The sequence below is a fragment of the Malaclemys terrapin genome, chromosome 5 (genome assembly GCF_027887155.1).
Source record: "Malaclemys terrapin pileata isolate rMalTer1 chromosome 5, rMalTer1.hap1, whole genome shotgun sequence".
NCBI classification, from domain to species: domain Eukaryota; kingdom Metazoa; phylum Chordata; order Testudines; family Emydidae; genus Malaclemys; species Malaclemys terrapin.
Genome location: NC_071509.1, coordinates 134596928 through 134617381, shown reverse-complemented (window position 1 = coordinate 134617381; position 20454 = coordinate 134596928). Strand labels below are relative to the sequence as shown.

Here is a 20454-nt window from a genome sequence, read left to right as displayed (position 1 = left end):
CCAGGCTGAGCGGGTTGGAGCGAGGGGTTGTGTGTATAACTGGGGGTTGCGGGCAGGCAGGAGGGTGCCAGGCTGGGCGGGTTGGAGCGAGGGGTTGTGTGTATAACTGGGGGTTGCGGGCAGGCAGGAGGGTGCCAGGCTGGGCGGGTTGGAGCGAGGGGTTGTGTGCATAACTGGGGGTTGCAGGCGGGAGGGTGCCAGGCTGGGCGGGTCGGAGCGAGGGGTTGTGTGCATAGCTGGGGGTTGCAGGCGGGAGGGTGCCAGGCTGGGCGGGTCGGAGCGAGGGGTTGTGTGCATAGCTGGGGGTTGCAGGGGGGAGGGTGCCAGGCTGGGCGGGTTGGAGCGAGGGGTTGTGTGTATAACTGGGGGTTGCAGGCGGGAGGGTGCCAGGCTGAGCGGGTTGGAGCGAGGGGTTGTGTGTATAACTGGGGGTTGCAGGCGGGAGGGTGCCAGGCTGGGCGGGTTGGAGCGAGGGGTTGTGTGTATAACTGGGGGTTGCAGGCGGGAGGGTGCCAGGCTGGGCGGGTTGGAGCGAGGGGTTGTGTGTATAACTGGGGGTTGCAGGCGGGAGGGTGCCAGGCTGGGCGGGTTGGAGCGAGGGGTTGTGTGTATAACTGGGGGTTGCAGGCGGGAGGGTGCCAGGCTGGGCGGGTTGGAGCGAGGGGTTGTGTGTATAACTGGGGGTTGCAGGCGGGAGGGTGCCAGGCTGAGCGGGTTGGAGCGAGGGGTTGTGTGTATAACTGGGGGTTGCAGGCGGGAGGGTGCCAGGCTGGGCGGGTTGGAGCGAGGGGTTGTGTGTATAACTGGGGGTTGCAGGCGGGAGGGTGCCAGGCTGGGCGGGTTGGAGCGAGGGGTTGTGTGTATAACTGGGGGTTGCAGGGGGGAGGGTGCCAGGCTGGGCGGGTTGGAGCGAGGGGTTGTGTGTATAACTGGGGGTTGCAGGGGGGAGGGTGCCAGGCTGGGCGGGTTGGAGCGAGGGGTTGTGTGTATAACTGGGGGTTACGGGCAGGGGGGAGGGTGCCAGGCTGGGCGGGTTGGAGCGAGGGGTTGTGTGTATAACTGGGGGTTGCAGGCGGGAGGGTGCCAGGCTGGGCGGGTTGGAGCGAGGGGTTGTGTGTATAACTGGGGGTTGCAGGCGGGAGGGTGCCAGGCTGGGCGGGTTGGAGCGAGGGGTTGTGTGTATAACTGGGGGTTGCAGGCGGGAGGGTGCCAGGCTGAGCGGGTTGGAGCGAGGGGTTGTGTGTATAACTGGGGGTTGCAGGCGGGAGGGTGCCAGGCTGAGCGGGTTGGAGCGAGGGGTTGTGTGTATAACTGGGGGTTGCAGGCGGGAGGGTGCCAGGCTGGGCGGGTTGGAGCGAGGGGTTGTGTGTATAACTGGGGGTTGCAGGCGGGAGGGTGCCAGGCTGGGCGGGTTGGAGCGAGGGGTTGTGTGTATAACTGGGGGTTGCAGGCGGGAGGGTGCCAGGCTGGGCGGGTTGGAGCGAGGGGTTGTGTGTATAACTGGGGGTTGCAGGCGGGAGGGTGCCAGGCTGGGCGGGTCGGAGCGAGGGGTTGTGTGTATAACTGGGGGTTGCAGGCGGGAGGGTGCCAGGCTGGGCGGGTCGGAGCGAGGGGTTGTGTGTATAACTGGGGGTTGCAGGCGGGAGGGTGCCAGGCTGGGCGGGTCGGAGCGAGGGGTTGTGTGTATAACTGGGGGTTGCAGGCGGGAGGGTGCCAGGCTGGGCGGGTCGGAGCGAGGGGTTGTGTGTATAACTGGGGGTTGCAGGCAGGTGGGAGGGTGCCAGGCTGGGCGGGTCGGAGCGAGGGGTTGTGTGTATAACTGGGGGTTGCAGGCAGGTGGGAGGGTGCCAGGCTGGGCGGGTTGGAGCGAGGGGTTGTGTGTATAACTGGGGGTTGCAGGCGGGAGGGTGCCAGGCTGGGCGGGTTGGAGCGAGGGGTTGTGTGCATAGCTGGGGGTTACGGGCAGGCGGGAGGGTGCCAGGCTGGGCGGGTTGGAGCGAGGGGTTGTGTGCATAGCTGGAGGTTGCAGGGGGGAGGGTGCCAGGCTGGGCGGGTTGGAGCGAGGGGTTGTGTGTATAACTGGGGGTTGCAGGGGGGAGGGTGCCAGGCTGGGTGGGTCGGAGCGAGGGGTTGTGTGTATAACTGGGGGTTGCGGGCAGGCGGGAGGGTGCCAGGCTGGGCGGGTTGGAGCGAGGGGTTGTGTGTATAACTGCGGGTTGCAGGCGGGAGGGTGCCAGGCTGGGCGGGTTGGAGCGAGGGGTTGTGTGTATAACTGGGGGTTGCGGGCAGGCAGGAGGGTGCCAGGCTGGGCGGGTTGGAGCGAGGGGTTGTGTGTATAACTGGGGGTTGCAGGCGGGAGGGTGCCAGGCTGGGCGGGTCGGAGCGAGGGGTTGTGTGCATAGCTGGGGGTTGCAGGGGGGAGGGTGCCAGGCTGGGCGGGTTGGAGCGAGGGGTTGTGTGTATAGCTGGGGGTTGCAGGGGGGAGGGTGCCAGGCTGGGCGGGTTGGAGCGAGGGGTTGTGTGTATAACTGGGGGTTGCAGGCGGGAGGGTGCCAGGCTGGGCGGGTTGGAGCGAGGGGTTGTGTGTATAACTGGGGGTTGCAGGCGGGAGGGTGCCAGGCTGGGCGGGTTGGAGCGAGGGGTTGTGTGTATAACTGGGGGTTGCAGGCGGGAGGGTGCCAGGCTGGGCGGGTCGGAGCGAGGGGTTGTGTGCATAGCTGGGGGTTGCAGGGGGGAGGGTGCCAGGCTGGGCGGGTTGGAGCGAGGGGTTGTGTGTATAGCTGGGGGTTGCAGGGGGGAGGGTGCCAGGCTGGGCGGGTTGGAGCGAGGGGTTGTGTGTATAGCTGGGGGTTGCAGGCGGGAGGGTGCCAGGCTGAGCGGGTTGGAGCGAGGGGTTGTGTGTATAGCTGGGGGTTGCAGGCGGGAGGGTGCCAGGCTGAGCGGGTTGGAGCGAGGGGTTGTGTGTATAACTGGGGGTTGCAGGCGGGAGGGTGCCAGGCTGGGCGGGTTGGAGCGAGGGGTTGTGTGTATAACTGGGGGTTGCAGGGGGGAGGGTGCCAGGCTGGGCGGGTTGGAGCGAGGGGTTGTGTGTATAACTGGGGGTTACGGGCAGGGGGGAGGGTGCCAGGCTGGGCGGGTTGGAGCGAGGGGTTGTGTGTATAACTGGGGGTTACGGGCAGGGGGGAGGGTGCCAGGCTGGGCGGGTTGGAGCGAGGGGTTGTGTGTATAACTGGGGGTTACGGGCAGGGGGGAGGGTGCCAGGCTGGGCGGGTTGGAGCGAGGGGTTGTGTGTATAACTGGGGGTTGCAGGCGGGAGGGTGCCAGGCTGAGCGGGTTGGAGCGAGGGGTTGTGTGTATAACTGGGGGTTGCAGGCGGGAGGGTGCCAGGCTGAGCGGGTTGGAGCGAGGGGTTGTGTGTATAACTGGGGGTTGCAGGCGGGAGGGTGCCAGGCTGGGCGGGTTGGAGCGAGGGGTTGTGTGTATAACTGGGGGTTGCAGGCGGGAGGGTGCCAGGCTGGGCGGGTTGGAGCGAGGGGTTGTGTGTATAACTGGGGGTTGCAGGCGGGAGGGTGCCAGGCTGGGCGGGTCGGAGCGAGGGGTTGTGTGTATAACTGGGGGTTGCAGGCGGGAGGGTGCCAGGCTGGGCGGGTCGGAGCGAGGGGTTGTGTGTATAACTGGGGGTTGCAGGCGGGAGGGTGCCAGGCTGGGCGGGTCGGAGCGAGGGGTTGTGTGTATAACTGGGGGTTGCAGGCGGGAGGGTGCCAGGCTGGGCGGGTCGGAGCGAGGGGTTGTGTGTATAACTGGGGGTTGCAGGCGGGAGGGTGCCAGGCTGGGCGGGTCGGAGCGAGGGGTTGTGTGTATAACTGGGGGTTGCAGGCGGGAGGGTGCCAGGCTGGGCGGGTCGGAGCGAGGGGTTGTGTGTATAACTGGGGGTTGCAGGCGGGAGGGTGCCAGGCTGGGCGGGTCGGAGCGAGGGGTTGTGTGTATAACTGGGGGTTGCAGGCAGGTGGGAAGGTGCCAGGCTGGGCGGGTTGGAGCGAGGGGTTGTGTGTATAACTGGGGGTTGCAGGCGGGAGGGTGCCAGGCTGGGCGGGTTGGAGCGAGGGGTTGTGTGCATAGCTGGGGGTTACGGGCAGGCGGGAGGGTGCCAGGCTGGGCGGGTTGGAGCGAGGGGTTGTGTGCATAGCTGGAGGTTGCAGGGGGGAGGGTGCCAGGCTGGGCGGGTTGGAGCGAGGGGTTGTGTGTATAACTGGGGGTTGCAGGGGGGAGGGTGCCAGGCTGGGTGGGTCGGAGCGAGGGGTTGTGTGTATAACTGGGGGTTGCGGGCAGGCGGGAGGGTGCCAGGCTGGGCGGGTTGGAGCGAGGGGTTGTGTGTATAACTGCGGGTTGCAGGCGGGAGGGTGCCAGGCTGGGCGGGTTGGAGCGAGGGGTTGTGTGTATAACTGGGGGTTGCAGGCGGGAGGGTGCCAGGCTGAGCGGGTTGGAGCGAGGGGTTGTGTGTATAACTGGGGGTTGCGGGCAGGCAGGAGGGTGCCAGGCTGGGCGGGTTGGAGCGAGGGGTTGTGTGTATAACTGGGGGTTGCAGGCGGGAGGGTGCCAGGCTGGGCGGGTTGGAGCGAGGGGTTGTGTGTATAACTGGGGGTTGCAGGCGGGAGGGTGCCAGGCTGGGCGGGTCGGAGCGAGGGGTTGTGTGCATAGCTGGGGGTTGCAGGGGGGAGGGTGCCAGGCTGGGCGGGTTGGAGCGAGGGGTTGTGTGTATAGCTGGGGGTTGCAGGGGGGAGGGTGCCAGGCTGGGCGGGTTGGAGCGAGGGGTTGTGTGTATAACTGGGGGTTGCAGGCGGGAGGGTGCCAGGCTGGGCGGGTTGGAGCGAGGGGTTGTGTGTATAACTGGGGGTTGCAGGCGGGAGGGTGCCAGGCTGGGCGGGTCGGAGCGAGGGGTTGTGTGTATAACTGGGGGTTGCAGGCGGGAGGGTGCCAGGCTGGGCGGGACGGAGCGAGGGGTTGTGTGCATAGCTGGGGGTTGCAGGGGGGAGGGTGCCAGGCTGGGCGGGTTGGAGCGAGGGGTTGTGTGTATAGCTGGGGGTTGCAGGCGGGAGGGTGCCAGGCTGAGCGGGTTGGAGCGAGGGGTTGTGTGTATAGCTGGGGGTTGCAGGCGGGAGGGTGCCAGGCTGGGCGGGTTGGAGCGAGGGGTTGTGTGTATAACTGGGGGTTGCAGGCGGGAGGGTGCCAGGCTGGGCGGGTTGGAGCGAGGGGTTGTGTGTATAGCTGGGGGTTGCAGGCGGGAGGGTGCCAGGCTGGGTGGGTCGGAGCGAGGGGTTGTGTGTATAACTGGGGGTTACGGGCAGGGGGGAGGGTGCCAGGCTGGGCGGGTTGGAGCGAGGGGTTGTGTGTATAACTGGGGGTTACGGGCAGGGGGGAGGGTGCCAGGCTGGGCGGGTTGGAGCGAGGGGTTGTGTGTATAACTGGGGGTTACGGGCAGGGGGGAGGGTGCCAGGCTGGGCGGGTTGGAGCGAGGGGTTGTGTGTATAACTGGGGGTTGCAGGCGGGAGGGTGCCAGGCTGGGCGGGTTGGAGCGAGGGGTTGTGTGTATAACTGGGGGTTGCAGGCGGGAGGGTGCCAGGCTGGGCGGGTCGGAGCGAGGGGTTGTGTGTATAACTGGGGGTTGCAGGCGGGAGGGTGCCAGGCTGGGCGGGTCGGAGCGAGGGGTTGTGTGTATAACTGGGGGTTGCAGGCAGGTGGGAGGGTGCCAGGCTGGGCGGGTTGGAGCGAGGGGTTGTGTGTATAACTGGGGGTTGCAGGCGGGAGGGTGCCAGGCTGGGCGGGTTGGAGCGAGGGGTTGTGTGCATAGCTGGGGGTTACGGGCAGGCGGGAGGGTGCCAGGCTGGGCGGGTTGGAGCGAGTGGTTGTGTGCATAGCTGGGGGTTGCAGGGGGGAGGGTGCCAGGCTGGGCGGGTTGGAGCGAGGGGTTGTGTGTATAACTGGGGGTTGCAGGGGGGAGGGTGCCAGGCTGGGTGGGTCGGAGCGAGGGGTTGTGTGTATAACTGGGGGTTGCGGGCAGGCGGGAGGGTGCCAGGCTGGGCGGGTTGGAGCGAGGGGTTGTGTGTATAACTGCGGGTTGCAGGCGGGAGGGTGCCAGGCTGGGCGGGTTGGAGCGAGGGGTTGTGTGTATAACTGGGGGTTGCAGGCGGGAGGGTGCCAGGCTGGGCGGGTCGGAGCGAGGGGTTGTGTGTATAACTGGGGGTTGCAGGCGGGAGGGTGCCAGGCTGGGCGGGTCGGAGCGAGGGGTTGTGTGTATAACTGGGGGTTGCAGGCAGGTGGGAGGGTGCCAGGCTGGGCGGGTTGGAGCGAGGGGTTGTGTGTATAACTGGGGGTTGCAGGCGGGAGGGTGCCAGGCTGGGCGGGTTGGAGCGAGGGGTTGTGTGCATAGCTGGGGGTTACGGGCAGGCGGGAGGGTGCCAGGCTGGGCGGGTTGGAGCGAGGGGTTGTGTGCATAGCTGGGGGTTGCAGGGGGGAGGGTGCCAGGCTGGGCGGGTTGGAGCGAGGGGTTGTGTGTATAACTGGGGGTTGCAGGGGGGAGGGTGCCAGGCTGGGTGGGTCGGAGCGAGGGGTTGTGTGTATAACTGGGGGTTGCGGGCAGGCGGGAGGGTGCCAGGCTGGGCGGGTTGGAGCGAGGGGTTGTGTGTATAACTGCGGGTTGCAGGCGGGAGGGTGCCAGGCTGGGCGGGTTGGAGCGAGGGGTTGTGTGTATAACTGGGGGTTGCAGGCGGGAGGGTGCCAGGCTGAGCGGGTTGGAGCGAGGGGTTGTGTGTATAACTGGGGGTTGCGGGCAGGCAGGAGGGTGCCAGGCTGGGCGGGTTGGAGCGAGGGGTTGTGTGTATAACTGGGGGTTACGGGCAGGGGGGAGGGTGCCAGGCTGGGCGGGTTGGAGCGAGGGGTTGTGTGTATAACTGGGGGTTGCAGGGGGGAGGGTGCCAGGCTGGGCGGGTGGGAGCGAGGGGTTGTGTGTATAACTGGGGGTTGCAGGCGGGAGGGTGCCAGGCTGGGCGGGTCGGAGCGAGGGGTTGTGTGTATAACTGGGGGTTGCAGGCGGGAGGGTGCCAGGCTGGGCGGGTCGGAGCGAGGGGTTGTGTGTATAACTGGGGGTTGCAGGCGGGAGGGTGCCAGGCTGGGCGGGTCGGAGCGAGGGGTTGTGTGAATAACTGGGGGTTGCAGGCGGGAGGGTGCCAGGCTGGGCGGGTCGGAGCGAGGGGTTGTGTGTATAACTGGGGGTTGCAGGCGGGAGGGTGCCAGGCTGGGCGGGTCGGAGCGAGGGGTTGTGTGTATAACTGGGGGTTGCAGGCGGGAGGGTGCCAGGCTGGGCGGGTTGGAGCGAGGGGTTGTGTGTATAACTGGGGGTTGCAGGCGGGAGGGTGCCAGGCTGGGCGGGTTGGAGCGAGGGGTTGTGTGTATAACTGGGGGTTGCAGGCGGGAGGGTGCCAGGCTGGGCGGGTTGGAGCGAGGGGTTGTGTGTATAACTGGGGGTTGCAGGCGGGAGGGTGCCAGGCTGGGCGGGTTGGAGCGAGGGGTTGTGTGTATAACTGGGGGTTGCAGGCGGGAGGGTGCCAGGCTGGGCGGGTTGGAGCGAGGGGTTGTGTGTATAACTGGGGGTTGCAGGCGGGAGGGTGCCAGGCTGGGCGGGTCGGAGCGAGGGGTTGTGTGTATAACTGGGGATTGCAGGGGGGAGGGTGCCAGGCTGGGCAGGTTGGAGCGAGGGGTTGTGTTTATAGCTGGGGGGTTGCGAGCAGCCGGGAGGGCACCAGGCAGGGCAGGTTGGAGTGAGGGGTTGTGTGTATAACTGGGGGTTGCGGGCGGGCAGGTGGGTACCAGGCTGGGTGGGTTGGAGCGAGGAGATGTATGTGTAGAAGGGGGTTGGGGGCGGGGAGCGTGCCTGGTGAAAAGAAGGGGAGTGAATTGAGGGAGGTGGGCCATAGGCTGCCTGCCAGGGAGAAAAGATTTTCACAAGATTTGTCTCTTTTTAAAAATGCTTGGCACCCTCAATCACAGCAAGTGTATCTGAAAATAGTACTAGGTTACAGAGTGGTAGCCGTGTTAGTCTGTATCAGCAAAAAGAACGAGGAGTACTTGTGGCACCTTAGAGACTAACCAATTTATTTGGGCATAAACTTTTGTGGGCTAAAACCCACTTCAGCAGATAGAGTGGAAGATACAGTAGGGTATAAGTACACAACATATGAAAAGATGGGAGTAGCACTGATCCTCCCCCCCCCACCCCCCACTTGGTAAGGCAACGCCCATCTTTTCATATGCTGTGTATTTATACCCTACTGTATTTTCCACTCCATGCATCGGATGAAGTGGGTTTTAGCCCACAAAAGCCTATGCCCAAATAAATTGGTTAGTCTCTAAGGTGCCACAAGGACTCCTCATTGTTTTTTCTGAAATTAGTACTGTGATTCACACAAGAAGTGCACTAGACTGAACATCACCCAGGAGAGTTATAATGTGGCAACAATATATGATGTTGGTAAATGTTTAGAATCTTTCAGATAACAAATACTATAGAAATGGAAGAGATTTTATCTTTTCTGAACCTCTTTGTGTCTGACAAGATTCTTAACCTGGCTAAGAATCCAGGAAAATAATAATAATAATAGATATATCTCAATATAATATATTTTATCTCATAGAACTGGAAGGGACCTCGAAAGGTCATTGAGTCCAGCCCCCTGCCTTCGCTAGCAGGACTAAGTACTGATTTTTGCCCCAGATCCCTAAGTGGCCCCCAGAAGGATTGAACTCACAACCCTGGGTTTAGCAGGCCAATGCTCAAACCACTGAGCTATCCCCCCCCTGGAAGAGATCCTTAGCGGGTGTTAATTGTCATAGCTGCGTGGAAGGCTATGGAGTGGTGACGGTTTAAATCAGCTAGATATCTGCCCCCTAGAGAGAACATATTAAAAATAAATGAGAAGAATAATGCAGATTTTGAAGCTGCTAATGCCCAGGATAATGAAGACTTGCTGCAAAATCTACAGCCTGGCAGCCCTTAGTCTGTTGAGTCGGATGTTGAACGTGTGGTTCACAAGTGGCCTCCTTATCATTTACAGCATGTTTATTTATTGTATTATTATTTTCCTTAGCTCTACATATGAGTTTGAAGGACCCACTATCGTTTATTGCCCTTCAAGGAAGATCACTGAACAAGTAGCTGCTGAGCTGATGAAATTAAACTTGTCCTGTGGCACATACCATGCTGGCATGGGAATCAAAGCAAGGAAAGACGTTCATCACAGGTTCATGAGAGATGAAATTCAGGTATAAATTCGTACTACAGGATGATGTTCTGTAGGAAATGGGTTAGTTATTCCTTTGACATGTACAGAGTGAGAGAATTTTGAAATATCAGTCTCTTTTTCAAATTTACTTTGTACCTTTGACATTATGGGCAAGAAACTATCCTTTGGCTTCCACAGTCTGTCTACAGTGACATAATTTCTGACCTTTGTGTTAACCTCGTTTACTTTATAAAGATCTTAAACATACACTTCATCCTCAAATACTTCAGTCTTTCCTGGCTGTACAGCCGTAACAGCGACATCATCAGCCCATCTGAACTAACTTCTCTTTTTTCCCCAAAAGTACAGTTATTACTACCATTGATCCTATCTAAGAGACTGTCAAACAATGTGGGGAGGAGGGTGTTTTCCTTCTAAAAACTGTCTACAGCTAAATGGAAAGGGAACAAGAGATGTTAACATGAAAACCTTATTTAATACTTTATATTTCAAATGCTTTAACTGTTTTTCCTTTTCTGTCTCTTTTTAATAAAAGGTTTAAAAGATTTTTTTAATAGTTTATTTGCCATGGTGCCAAGCACGCTGAGGTCTCTGCATCCAAGCCGTGGACCTTGTTTCGAACTGTTTAATGTTCGACAGTAACTGGTTTATGTTAACACCCTTAGTCCATATATCGCATCTAAATTAGTACAACAGTGATCAGAAATCTGATAAACAATCAACTGCAAGTTTGCTTTCACTATGCTTACCAAATCGCTGCTGTATCACACGTGCACAAAGAAACAGTTATAGCTTGCTGCTTTTAAAGATTGACTTTTAGTATTTCAACCTCTTTGCCCTGATGAGTCTCTCTTTCGCTCTTAGAGGAAAATATAAAGTTGCAGGTCATTTTTATTACGTCTCTGATCTGAAAGAGCTGTGCAAACATGTATTTGTTACTCCTGGGGGAATTGTGTGCCACTGCGCGTGCGCAGAATTCATGTCCCCCACAGAAAAATGACTTTCTGACAGGGAAGCAAAGGGAAGCTGCAAGAGCAGTCACGCACCACTCCCTAGCAGTGCAGGTACACTGTTTCAGGCACCCGGAGCAGCCGGCGGAGAGGTAAATCACTGCGGGGTTGGGGACACCCCAGCCAGTGGCTCCTACCCTGAGCCGAGATCAGCTGCTAGACCTGGCTGGGCTGGAGGCAGGAGAGGACGGGACTTCCTCTTCCCCTGCAAGGAGTGGCTGGGGCTGTGTCAGACCCACCCCCAGAAACCTCCCTCAGCTTCAGGAAGCTCCGCATCCTCCCTTGCTTCCTCCCGCCATCGCTCCTCAGATGTGGGGGGAGGGGTCACTGCATGGGGAGCTGCTCCCCCATACACCCAACCCCCATGCATCCAAACTTCTCATACCCGGACACTCCTGCCAAGCCTCCCCCAGTCCATCCAGAACCACCCTAGACCTCCAAACCCAAACCTCACTCCCATTGAACCTCAAACCCTGCATCTGGAGCCCCCACCCCTGCACCCCGACCACCCCAACTGAGCTCCCTGCACTCAAACCCCCACACTACTGACTGCCAACTAGCTGCACCCAGACGCCCACCCCACCAAGCCCCCCTCCCCCAGCACCCAGATCCCTCCATTGAGACCCCCAGACCTCTCCGCTGAGCCCCAACCACCTTCACCTGGAAGCCCCGGCAGAGTCCCATTGCCCCTGTACCTGGAAACCCCCCAATGAGCCTGTGTGCATCCAGATCCCCCCACACCTAAACCCCCCAATGAGCTGCCTGCACCCAGATTGTCCCACACAAATCCTCTCACCCCACACCTGGATCCCTCCACACTGAGCCCCTCCACACTTGGATCCTGCCTGGTTGAGCTGCCTGCCCCGTACCTGGCACAGAGGGGCAGGGCCCCAGGGTGTTTCTGGGGCAGGCCTAGGCCTTGTGCTGTGTTGGAGTCAGATGCAGCCTCACTGCTGAGTCCGTGTCCCCGGGGGGGGGGGGGGGGGGGGCGGGGGAGGAATAGGGAGGCTGCAAGGTGATCTCCCACCTTCGTGCAGCCAGTGGCCTGTGCTCCTCACTGCCATGCTGGAGCCTCTCCATTTATTTATTGACAAATAAAACTTGCAGAAGTGTGTGCAGACTTTTTAATTTTTTGGCACAGAATGCTCTCAGGAGTAAAAATGTGTATATCTGTATTCTATATGGATAATCTCAATCACCAAAAGTTACAGTGACTTGTTCTATTGGTGGTTGAACCCAGTGTTCCTAACTTTTCATCCCCTGCTCTAAGCATTCTAAGTCTGCTGACTCATTATGACTGTGATTAATGATGTGCTTATGCTGCGACCAATACATGACTCCTTACTGACAGCAGTAAAGAAGCTGAGTGTGATTTGAAGCTACTAACTTTAGGCTGAATTTGAATCCGTGGCACAAAAGTCATTACACACTGTGTTGGCATTAATAGAGGTTTAGACATATTTTTACAGCTAAACATGTATGTTATGATTATTTCCCAGTGCATTGTGGCTACGGTGGCCTTTGGAATGGGTATCAATAAAGCAGACATCCGGAGAGTTATTCATTATGGTGCCCCTAAGGAAATGGAATCCTACTACCAAGAAATTGGAAGGGCTGGCCGTGATGGGCTTCCTGCTTCTTGTTACGTATTTTGGACTGCAGCTGATATGACTTTTAACAGGTATAGTATTGGGAACAGCCTGGGGTCATGGGAAACTTGTTCATTCTGTAGCCAGAATTTACTATCATGAATGAGCAGGAGGGGGCGGGTTTAAAATGTTTGCCGGTAGCGAAGATACGCTGTTTTGCTATATGATGCCTTCACTTAATATATGTGAAAACATTCGTTATGCAATGATATCCTCCAGGAACACAGTATGTGTCCAGCAGTCTTCTGCTTCGTCCCACCCCGCTTCCCTGAGAGGGTCCATGATGTGATGGAAGGTAGCGGTTAGAATGCTAAGTACAGGGCCTGTTCTTATTTTTGGAAAACATATACTTAAAAGCAACATGAATTCAGTCTTTCCCTAAAACTGACCTGTTCAGGCTTGGACTTCTAGATAGTTAGTGCACCATCCTTGCAATCCCTTAGTCTAGTTCCCACTGATGATATGTCAGTGTTTCTCTTACAAAGACACCCACAGAAAGGAAGATTACAGAAAGGTCTCTCTCATGTCCATCGCCATCTGCCTCCCCCTTCCCCTTGCAGGGATCTTGAAGGTTTAGTGTGTTGTGCTGTAGGGAAAGACTTTTTGTGGAGCACTGTCCAACTACAGATTGAGAACCACTGCTGTGTGTGAAATAGGTTGAATGTGGTAGGTACTGTGCTGTCACTATTAGTTCAAAGAGAAACTTGTGGACAAGTGTTTAAGCTTATTTGTTTTTTGTTTTAACGGCAGATATCTTTTAAATGAGATACGTAATGAAGGATTCCGACTATACAAATTAAAGATGGCGGCAAAGATAGAGAAGTACCTTAACTCAAACAGCTGCAGGAGAAAGTGAGTATTATATTTTACTGCACATTTTCTGTAAGTCCACAGTACGCAATTCGTATTGGCCATTGCAGTTCAGTCACAGCTGAAGATGTAGCTACATAACTTAAATGCTTTGCAAAAATGCAATTTTATTTTAAAAAGTGATATTTACCATCTTTTGCATAATTAAATACCAGCATTAGGAACTTCTGATTTACTTTTTAAAAACAAACGTCCTTGTCTCTGGTGAAATCAAGTGCAAATAATTGGCTCCCAGGTGAATCAATTAATGATGATGAGTTCAACTCATTGTTTTTTTGCAATGAATTTAACGTGTAAATTCTTGTTCTTTTATTTAATTCTCAATGTTCCCGTGGGTAGAATCATCTTGTCTCATTTTGAAGACAAACAACTCCGGAAGGCCTCCTCTGGCATCATGGGAACAGAAAAATGCTGTGATAATTGCCGGTCCAGGTAAATGTTCCTCCCTAAAGACTACAGTGTTTAGACTATCTATCTTCCCTATAACATACAAGACAAATGAAAATAAGTACATCAGTAATTTCTCCTAATAAAATATTCTGTTTTTTTGTGCACTTATGTTTGTGAGTATTCTGATCAATACAAAAAGCCTCCTGAAATTTGCTTTTGTGTTTGAACAGCAGTGTCTGTAGTTGTAGGCTTATCATCTCAGTACCTGAGTGTGACAGGAGGCAATGCATATGCACCACACCAAATCCTAGATTGTAGTAAAGCCTGTAACAAAAGATCACTGCGGCTATTAAAATGTTTTTATTTTTTTTAAGTGACTTATTGCAATACTCCTGAAGACTGTAAAATAAATGTTACGTTTCACACCTTTTAAAATCTTTGGTATCTGCCTCACAGAATTAATTCTGAAGAAAGTTTAAAAGCTGTGTGTGCCAGCAATTGTTTTTATACTGCTTGACTGTCATAGATTTCAAAGCCACAAGTGACCGTTTGTGGTCATCTAGTCCGACCTGCTGTATAACACAGGCCATAGAACTTCTACAAAATGATTCCTAGAACAGGTCTTTTAGGAGATTGTTTAAATCTTGATTTAAAATGGTCAGTGATGGAGAATCTACCACGACCTTTGTTAAGTTGTTTCAATGGTTAATTACGCTCACTGTCAAAAAGGTATGCCTGATTTCCAGTCTGAATTTGTCTAGCTGCAGGTTTCAGCCATTGGATCATGTTACACCAGGGGTTCTCAAACTGGGGGTCCTGACCCCTCAGGGAGTCGCAAGGTGGTTACATGGGGGTCCCGAGCTGTCAGCTCCATGGGGCTGTCAGCCCCAAGCCACCATTAAATTAAATTCCTCCCTTCACTCCCCCCCCGGTTTTTAATTTATAAGTGGGGGGCACACTCACAAGCTTGCTGTGCGAAAGGGCTCACCAATACAAAAAGTTTGAAAACAACTGTGTTATACCTTTCTCTGCTGGATTGAAGAGCCAGTATTAAATATTGGTTCCCCATGTAGGTACATATAGACTGTGATCAAGTCACCCCTTAACCTTCTCTTTGTTAAGCTAAATAGATTGAGCTTTCTGAGTTTGTCACTAAGGCAGGTTTTCTAATCCTTTAATCATTCTCCTGGCTCTTCTCAACACCCTCTCCAATTTATCAACATCTTTCTTGAATTGTGGGCACCAGAACTAGACACAGTATTCCATCAGTGGTCACACCAGTGCCAAATAGAGTGGTAAAATAACCTCTCTGCTCCTACGCAAGATTAACCTGCTTATGCATCCCAGAATTGCATTAGCTCTTTTGGCCACAGCATCACACTGGGAGCTCACGTTCAGCTGATTATCCACCACAACCCCCAAATCGTTTTCAGAGTCACTGCCTCCCAGGTTTGAGTTTTCCATTCTGCAAGTATGGCCTATATTCTTTGATCCTAGATGTATGCACTGACATTTAGCGGTATTAAAACTCATATTGTTTGCTTGTGCCCAGGATACAAAGCGATCTAAGTCACTCTGTATCAGTGACTTGTCTTGATTATTTACCACTCCCCCAACTTGTGTGTCATCTTTATCCGTGATGATTTTATGTTTTCTTCCAGGTCACTGATAAAATGTTAAATTAGCATAGGGCCAAGAACTGATCCCTGTTGGACCCCACTGGAAACACACCTGCCCAATGACTATTCCCTGTTTGTTTACATTTGAGATCTATCATTTAGCCAGTTGTTAATCCATTTAATGTGGCATGTTAATTTTATATCTTTCGAGTTTTTAATCAAAATGTCATGCAGGGCCAGGTCAAACGCCTTACAGTAGTGTAAGTATATTACATCAACACTGTTACCTTTATCAACCAACCTTGTAATCTCGTCAAAAAAAGACATTAAATTAGTTTGGCAGGACCTATTTTGCGTAAATCCATGTAACTAATGCAAATCAACATTACCCTCCTTTAACTCTTTATTAATCGAGTCCTTTATCAGTCACTCCATTATCTTTCCTGGGATTGATGTCAGACCAACTTGCCTCTAATTACCCAGGTCATCCCATTTACCCTTTTAAAAAAATTGGCACAACATTAGGTTTCTTCCAGTCTCCTGGAACTTCCCCAGTGCGCTGAGACTTATTGAAAATCAACATTAATGGTCCAGCAAGCTCCTCCGCCAGCTCTTTTAAAACGCTTGCATGCGAGTTATCTGGACTTGGTGATTAAAATTGTCTAATTTCCTCCTGAGATATTAGTGGAGTGAAAAGAGTAGTGTCATCACCATCTGATTAGACTAATAATCAGTTTTTTCACCAAATACAGAACAGAAATATTTTTGAACACTTCCGTCTTTTCTGCATTACTCATAATTCTACCATTTCCAACTAGCAGAGGACCAATATCATTCTCAGGATTCTTTTTTTGCCAACTATATTTAAAAAAATTCTTCTAATTGTCCTTAACTCTGCTGGTCATACATTTCTCCTTGTGGCCTTTTACTTCCCTTATCAATTTTCTACAATTCCTAACTTCTGATTTATATTCATTACTATCAACTTCCCCTTTCATCCATTTGCTATAAACCAGGTTGTTTTTTTAACCAGCACAGTCTTCTTCCTTGACTGTGGCTTTTTAGGCATCTAGTAAGGTGTTCTTAACTCTGCTGTTTGATGGGATTTAGTCTCCTATTGCTACTTGACATATGCATGTAACTAATATCAACATTAATGGGACATATGTTCAAGGAAAGATAAGACCACTACATGTTTGAATAACATCAATAGAAGTAGAAATGTCTTTCATTTTTGAACTTGTAGTAGACTGTGTGTCTGTATTCCCTGGCAGTGTAAGAATTCTGGTATAAGGCATGTAGATCAGTGGTTTTCAAACTGCGGGTTGCAACCCAGTACTGAATCGCAGAATGTAAGGCACTGGGTTGCGAAGGCTCTGGTCAGCTCCGCCAACCGAGTTATTAAAAGTCCTGTCGGTGGTGCTTCCTGGCTAAGGCAGGCTACTCCTTATCGGTTCTGACATCGCACTGCGCCCCAGAAGTGGCCAGCAGCAGGTCTGGCTCCTAGGCGGGGGGCCACGGTGGTCTGCACGCTGCCCTCGCCCTGAGCACCGGCTCCGCACTCCCATTGGCTGGGAACCGGCCAATGGGAGCTGTGTGGGGTGGTGCCTGCAGGCGAGAGCCATGTGGAGCTGCTTGCGCGCCTCTGCCTAGGAGCCGGATCTGCTGCTGCCCACTTCCGGGGCACAGAGTGGTCCGCGGTGCCAGGACAGGCAGGAAGCCTGCTTTAGCACCCCCGCTGTGCTGCTGACTAGGAGCCACCCGAGGTAAACCTGTGCCCCAACCCTGCGCCCCAATCCCCTGCCCCAGCCCTGAGCCCCCCCCAAACCTGGAGCCCCTTCCTGCACCCCAAGTCCCTCATCCCTGGCCCCACCCCAGAGCCAGCACTCTCAGCCCAGAGCCCTGACCCCCTCACTCACCCCAACCCCAGCCCAGAGGCCCCCTCCCACACTCTAAACCCCTCATTCTCGGCCCCACCCCGCAGCTCTCACCCCCACTCCCAAACACCTCGTCCCCAGCTCCGTTGGGTCGTGGGCATCAACAATTTTCTTCAGCTGGGTCACCAGAAAAAAAGTTTGAAAACCATCGATCTAGATGTACTAATGCTGCTCTCAGAAGAAAGTAATCAGTTCAGCTATGCTTCCTGTCCGTTCCCAAATTATGGGATAATCCCTTAGCTGCACTGTAGTTATGATTAGAGCAGAATTTTATTTTAGAGATGATTTTTCATTGTGCCCTAAATCTACATGCAAAGTCACATTGGCTTTACAATTTCAATGCCAGTAAAAGGTCTTGGCTTAAGTTTGTGTTAATTTTGCGGTTGTTTGGGAGATATAGCCCTCCCCACTCCCACCAAATGACCTGCTTTTAATTTTTTTTGGTGTTTTTTTCCCCCATGTACCTGAGGAGAACTACAATCCACATAAAACTGGTATCTCAGGACTTCCTTAGCCCCATGGTAGTTAAATGCAAAAAGTAGTGTAAAAGCAACTTGAAAGCTGTTGGGTAACATACTAGAATACTCAAGATGTTCAAAGGGTTAAGAGTTGTTCACACAGTGCTAACTCTGCTACAGGTCTTCAGGCACAAGTTAGTGTTGCCAACACAGTTTTACCTCATGGAATTTTGACTTTTGTATCTTGAACACTAGATTTTTGCATTTAAAGGTATATTCAATTGCATAATTAAATGTAAAAGCTGTAATTCAAGCATACGCTTTATATTTTTAACTATATTTTAATAAATAACGCCCCTTATTTCTGAGTGTTTAGCACTTGGCAGTTACTCTTTGTTTTCTTGTGCATGTTAGAACCCATTGCTGCACTATTAACAGTGACACAGAAGAGAGTTTGCAGGACTTCGGTCCGCAAGCGTACCTGCTGATGTCTGCAGTGAAGGCCTTAGACGAGAAGTTTGGAACTAGAGTTCCAGTTATGTTTCTCCGAGGATCTGTAAGTGTGGTTAAAATTCCTTGTGTATTTTTGGGGTGGAGGGATAGCATTCCTGTGATAACACCCCTCTTCCTGCTCCCAGAAACAACACACACGTTTCACTTAATAGTACCTCTCTCCCCAACCCCAGCAAAGGCCAGTCTTATAGTGTAGTGAGCCTTCCTCTAGAGAGAGGCTGAACAGACTAATTCAGTAGCACTGCTGTGTTAGCCCTGGAGCTGCTCTTTATTATTATGATGGATTATTTGTATTGCAGCAGTGTCTATAGACCAGGGCCCTTACTGTGTACAATGAATAAGTTGATGGTCTCTGCCCAAAAGAGTTCACGATTTTAGGCTCCTTTTTCTAAAGGTTAAACGTTCAACATCCCCAGCCCTTTCTGGCCGAAGAGCTTGGATCCAAACTAAGATCCTGTACTTAGCAGTGTATTGAGCTGCCTCTAAACCTCTAGACTGACTCTTTCTGGATTGTTTATAGTCAACTTTTGAACAAGTGGCAGTAACCTCGAATACTGGAGGGGTTATCGAAACTTTTCCACTACCTGTGAACATTTTACCTGCAGTTTAATCTCTTGTATTGTTTATAGCAACTGAAATACTTTTCGAATGGGAGGAGGTATTCCTCTCTCCATGCAGGTGCGTAACTTCCATTAACACTAAAAGGAGTTTTGTTTACAGTGAAGGGAGAATCCCTCTTTCTGTTCTCTACATTTTAAAGTAGCTAGCCTGTTGACTGATGATTGAGTAGAGTAGAAGATTATGCTTGTGTTAATGAGCACTTTTGTCTTGCTGACTTAATCTGGTGGGTGGGGTTGAAGCAAAGCGCATTGAATGATTTATACAGATCTTTACATGTAAAGACTTTTTAAACATTATGGGGAAAATAATCACTGAAGAATGAAATATGAAGACAGTCACAAAACAAACATTTTGAAAAAGAGTGTTTTTAGCTTGGAAGAAAATTACTTGTTAATAGTAGGGAAATACTTGATTAAATTTTTCCCTTTATTAGGAATCACTCATGTTAAAAACTTGGCATTGATACACTTAATAAAATATCCGGATCACAGTTTATATGCCTCTGGTTTTTTTTAATTTTGTTTTGTTTTTTAAGTTAGAAGGCTTTATAATGTGAAAGTTGCAGGCTACCCCAAACAGCAATGTAAATGGTAATGAAAATTATCTCCAGCTGTGAACCTCAGCTCAACTGCTGTCTATAATGTTTCTGTTTTTTGTAAAAGGTGTTCATAAGACTTTGAAAGTTGTGTAATAAGGCTAAATATCCTAGAAAATCCTAGGAAATAACCCATCCTTATCACCATAAGATATCTAAATACTTTAAAAGGTTTGTGTGAAGTTCATGAAGAATTGTGTTGGCTTGGATTTTATTTAACCTAGCAGTGTCGTTTCATAACAAATAGGTACAGGTGGGCTCCTAGACAGACTTCAGGTGGGTCACAAGAGAGATCAGATTTCACCTATTATTTGAAAACTGAGTCAGCATACGGTACTGAACAAGTCCTCCTGGGAAGCTTCAAATTAAGAAGTTGCCTTGACTGAAATTTTATACCACCGCTGCTAGAAAAATATGCAACTTTAGAACATGACCACATTAATAAACTGAAATAATGTGGGTACTTTTTTATTGTGAGATACTCTAGGCTCCAAAATCTTTGTGGGCACTCATGTGAATACCTTTTAGTCATAATTCTAATATTTAATAATATCTAAGATGTTAGTCATTGTTCCAGCTAATTACAGTTGAAATACTGTTAGTCCTATTTATATGGCAATATCTTGTAAAACTCTAGTTGAAAAATTCATTGTATTACATTTAAAATACATAAAAATGTGTAAGTATTGTTTTCAGTGAGCACTTCCTGAAAGTAAGTATTGCACATTACATATCCTTACTATATATATTTTAGAGAATAATTTATATGGTATAATACCTGTAAATAAAATACCATTCTTTTTAAACTTCAAAAATCCATAAATGAAAAAGTTTAAATGAAGGCATTACAAAAACAAAATCAGGAACACAAATGTCCATGATTCATTCAAATTTTGTTTGCAAAATTGGATCTGCAGATCAACAGCCAGATTTCCAGTATGTTTTATGCATATGAATCGTATCAAATATAAGAGATAAAGAACTAGCAAGCATCAGCAAGAAAAAAGAATTGAATGAAGGTATCTCAATGTGACAATATGAAAGACTGGCAAAAAGAAGTATAAAACACACGTTTCAGTGATCTCAGCAGTGTCACATAAATGTGGTGCTCCGTGCAGTTACCTAATTCACAATTGATTAAGTGTCCCTTTTCCCCAGAAATTGTTTAAGGTCCTTTTCAGTCCTAAGTTTCTCTGATTCTGTGACTTCTGGTGTTTGAGTTCCACTGGAACTCCACTCCTCGGTCGGCACATGTGCCTTTAAGCAAGGCCACTTTCATCTCTTTTGTGGCTAATCTCAGATTAGGACAGGGGAGTTCTCAATTTTTGACAGAGTGCTTAATGGAGCAAGCTGCTCCTGGAATACAATCTCTCTTCTGGGGACCAGATAGGGAAATCAGGAATGTGTCTCATGTTGTTTGATAGTCCTGTGATTTGATGTATGTATGCATTTACAGATTTGTTTGTTTGCTTAACTTTTATAAAAATGCTCCCGGT

At 51.9% G+C, this 20454-nt stretch overlaps 1 protein-coding gene across 1 annotated transcript in view; it reads left to right on the top strand.

The window, feature by feature from the left end:
* The window catches only part of WRN (WRN RecQ like helicase), a 119590-nt gene that overhangs the window by 64633 nt on the left and 34503 nt on the right, over positions 1-20454 (top strand). Inside the window, exons 19-23 of the mRNA XM_054030237.1 lie at positions 9141-9315; positions 11806-11987; positions 12706-12807; positions 13165-13257; positions 17644-17785. Of these exons, the coding sequence (XP_053886212.1) occupies positions 9141-9315; positions 11806-11987; positions 12706-12807; positions 13165-13257; positions 17644-17785 (694 nt within the window). The remainder of the gene's footprint in view (positions 1-9140; positions 9316-11805; positions 11988-12705; positions 12808-13164; positions 13258-17643; positions 17786-20454) is intronic.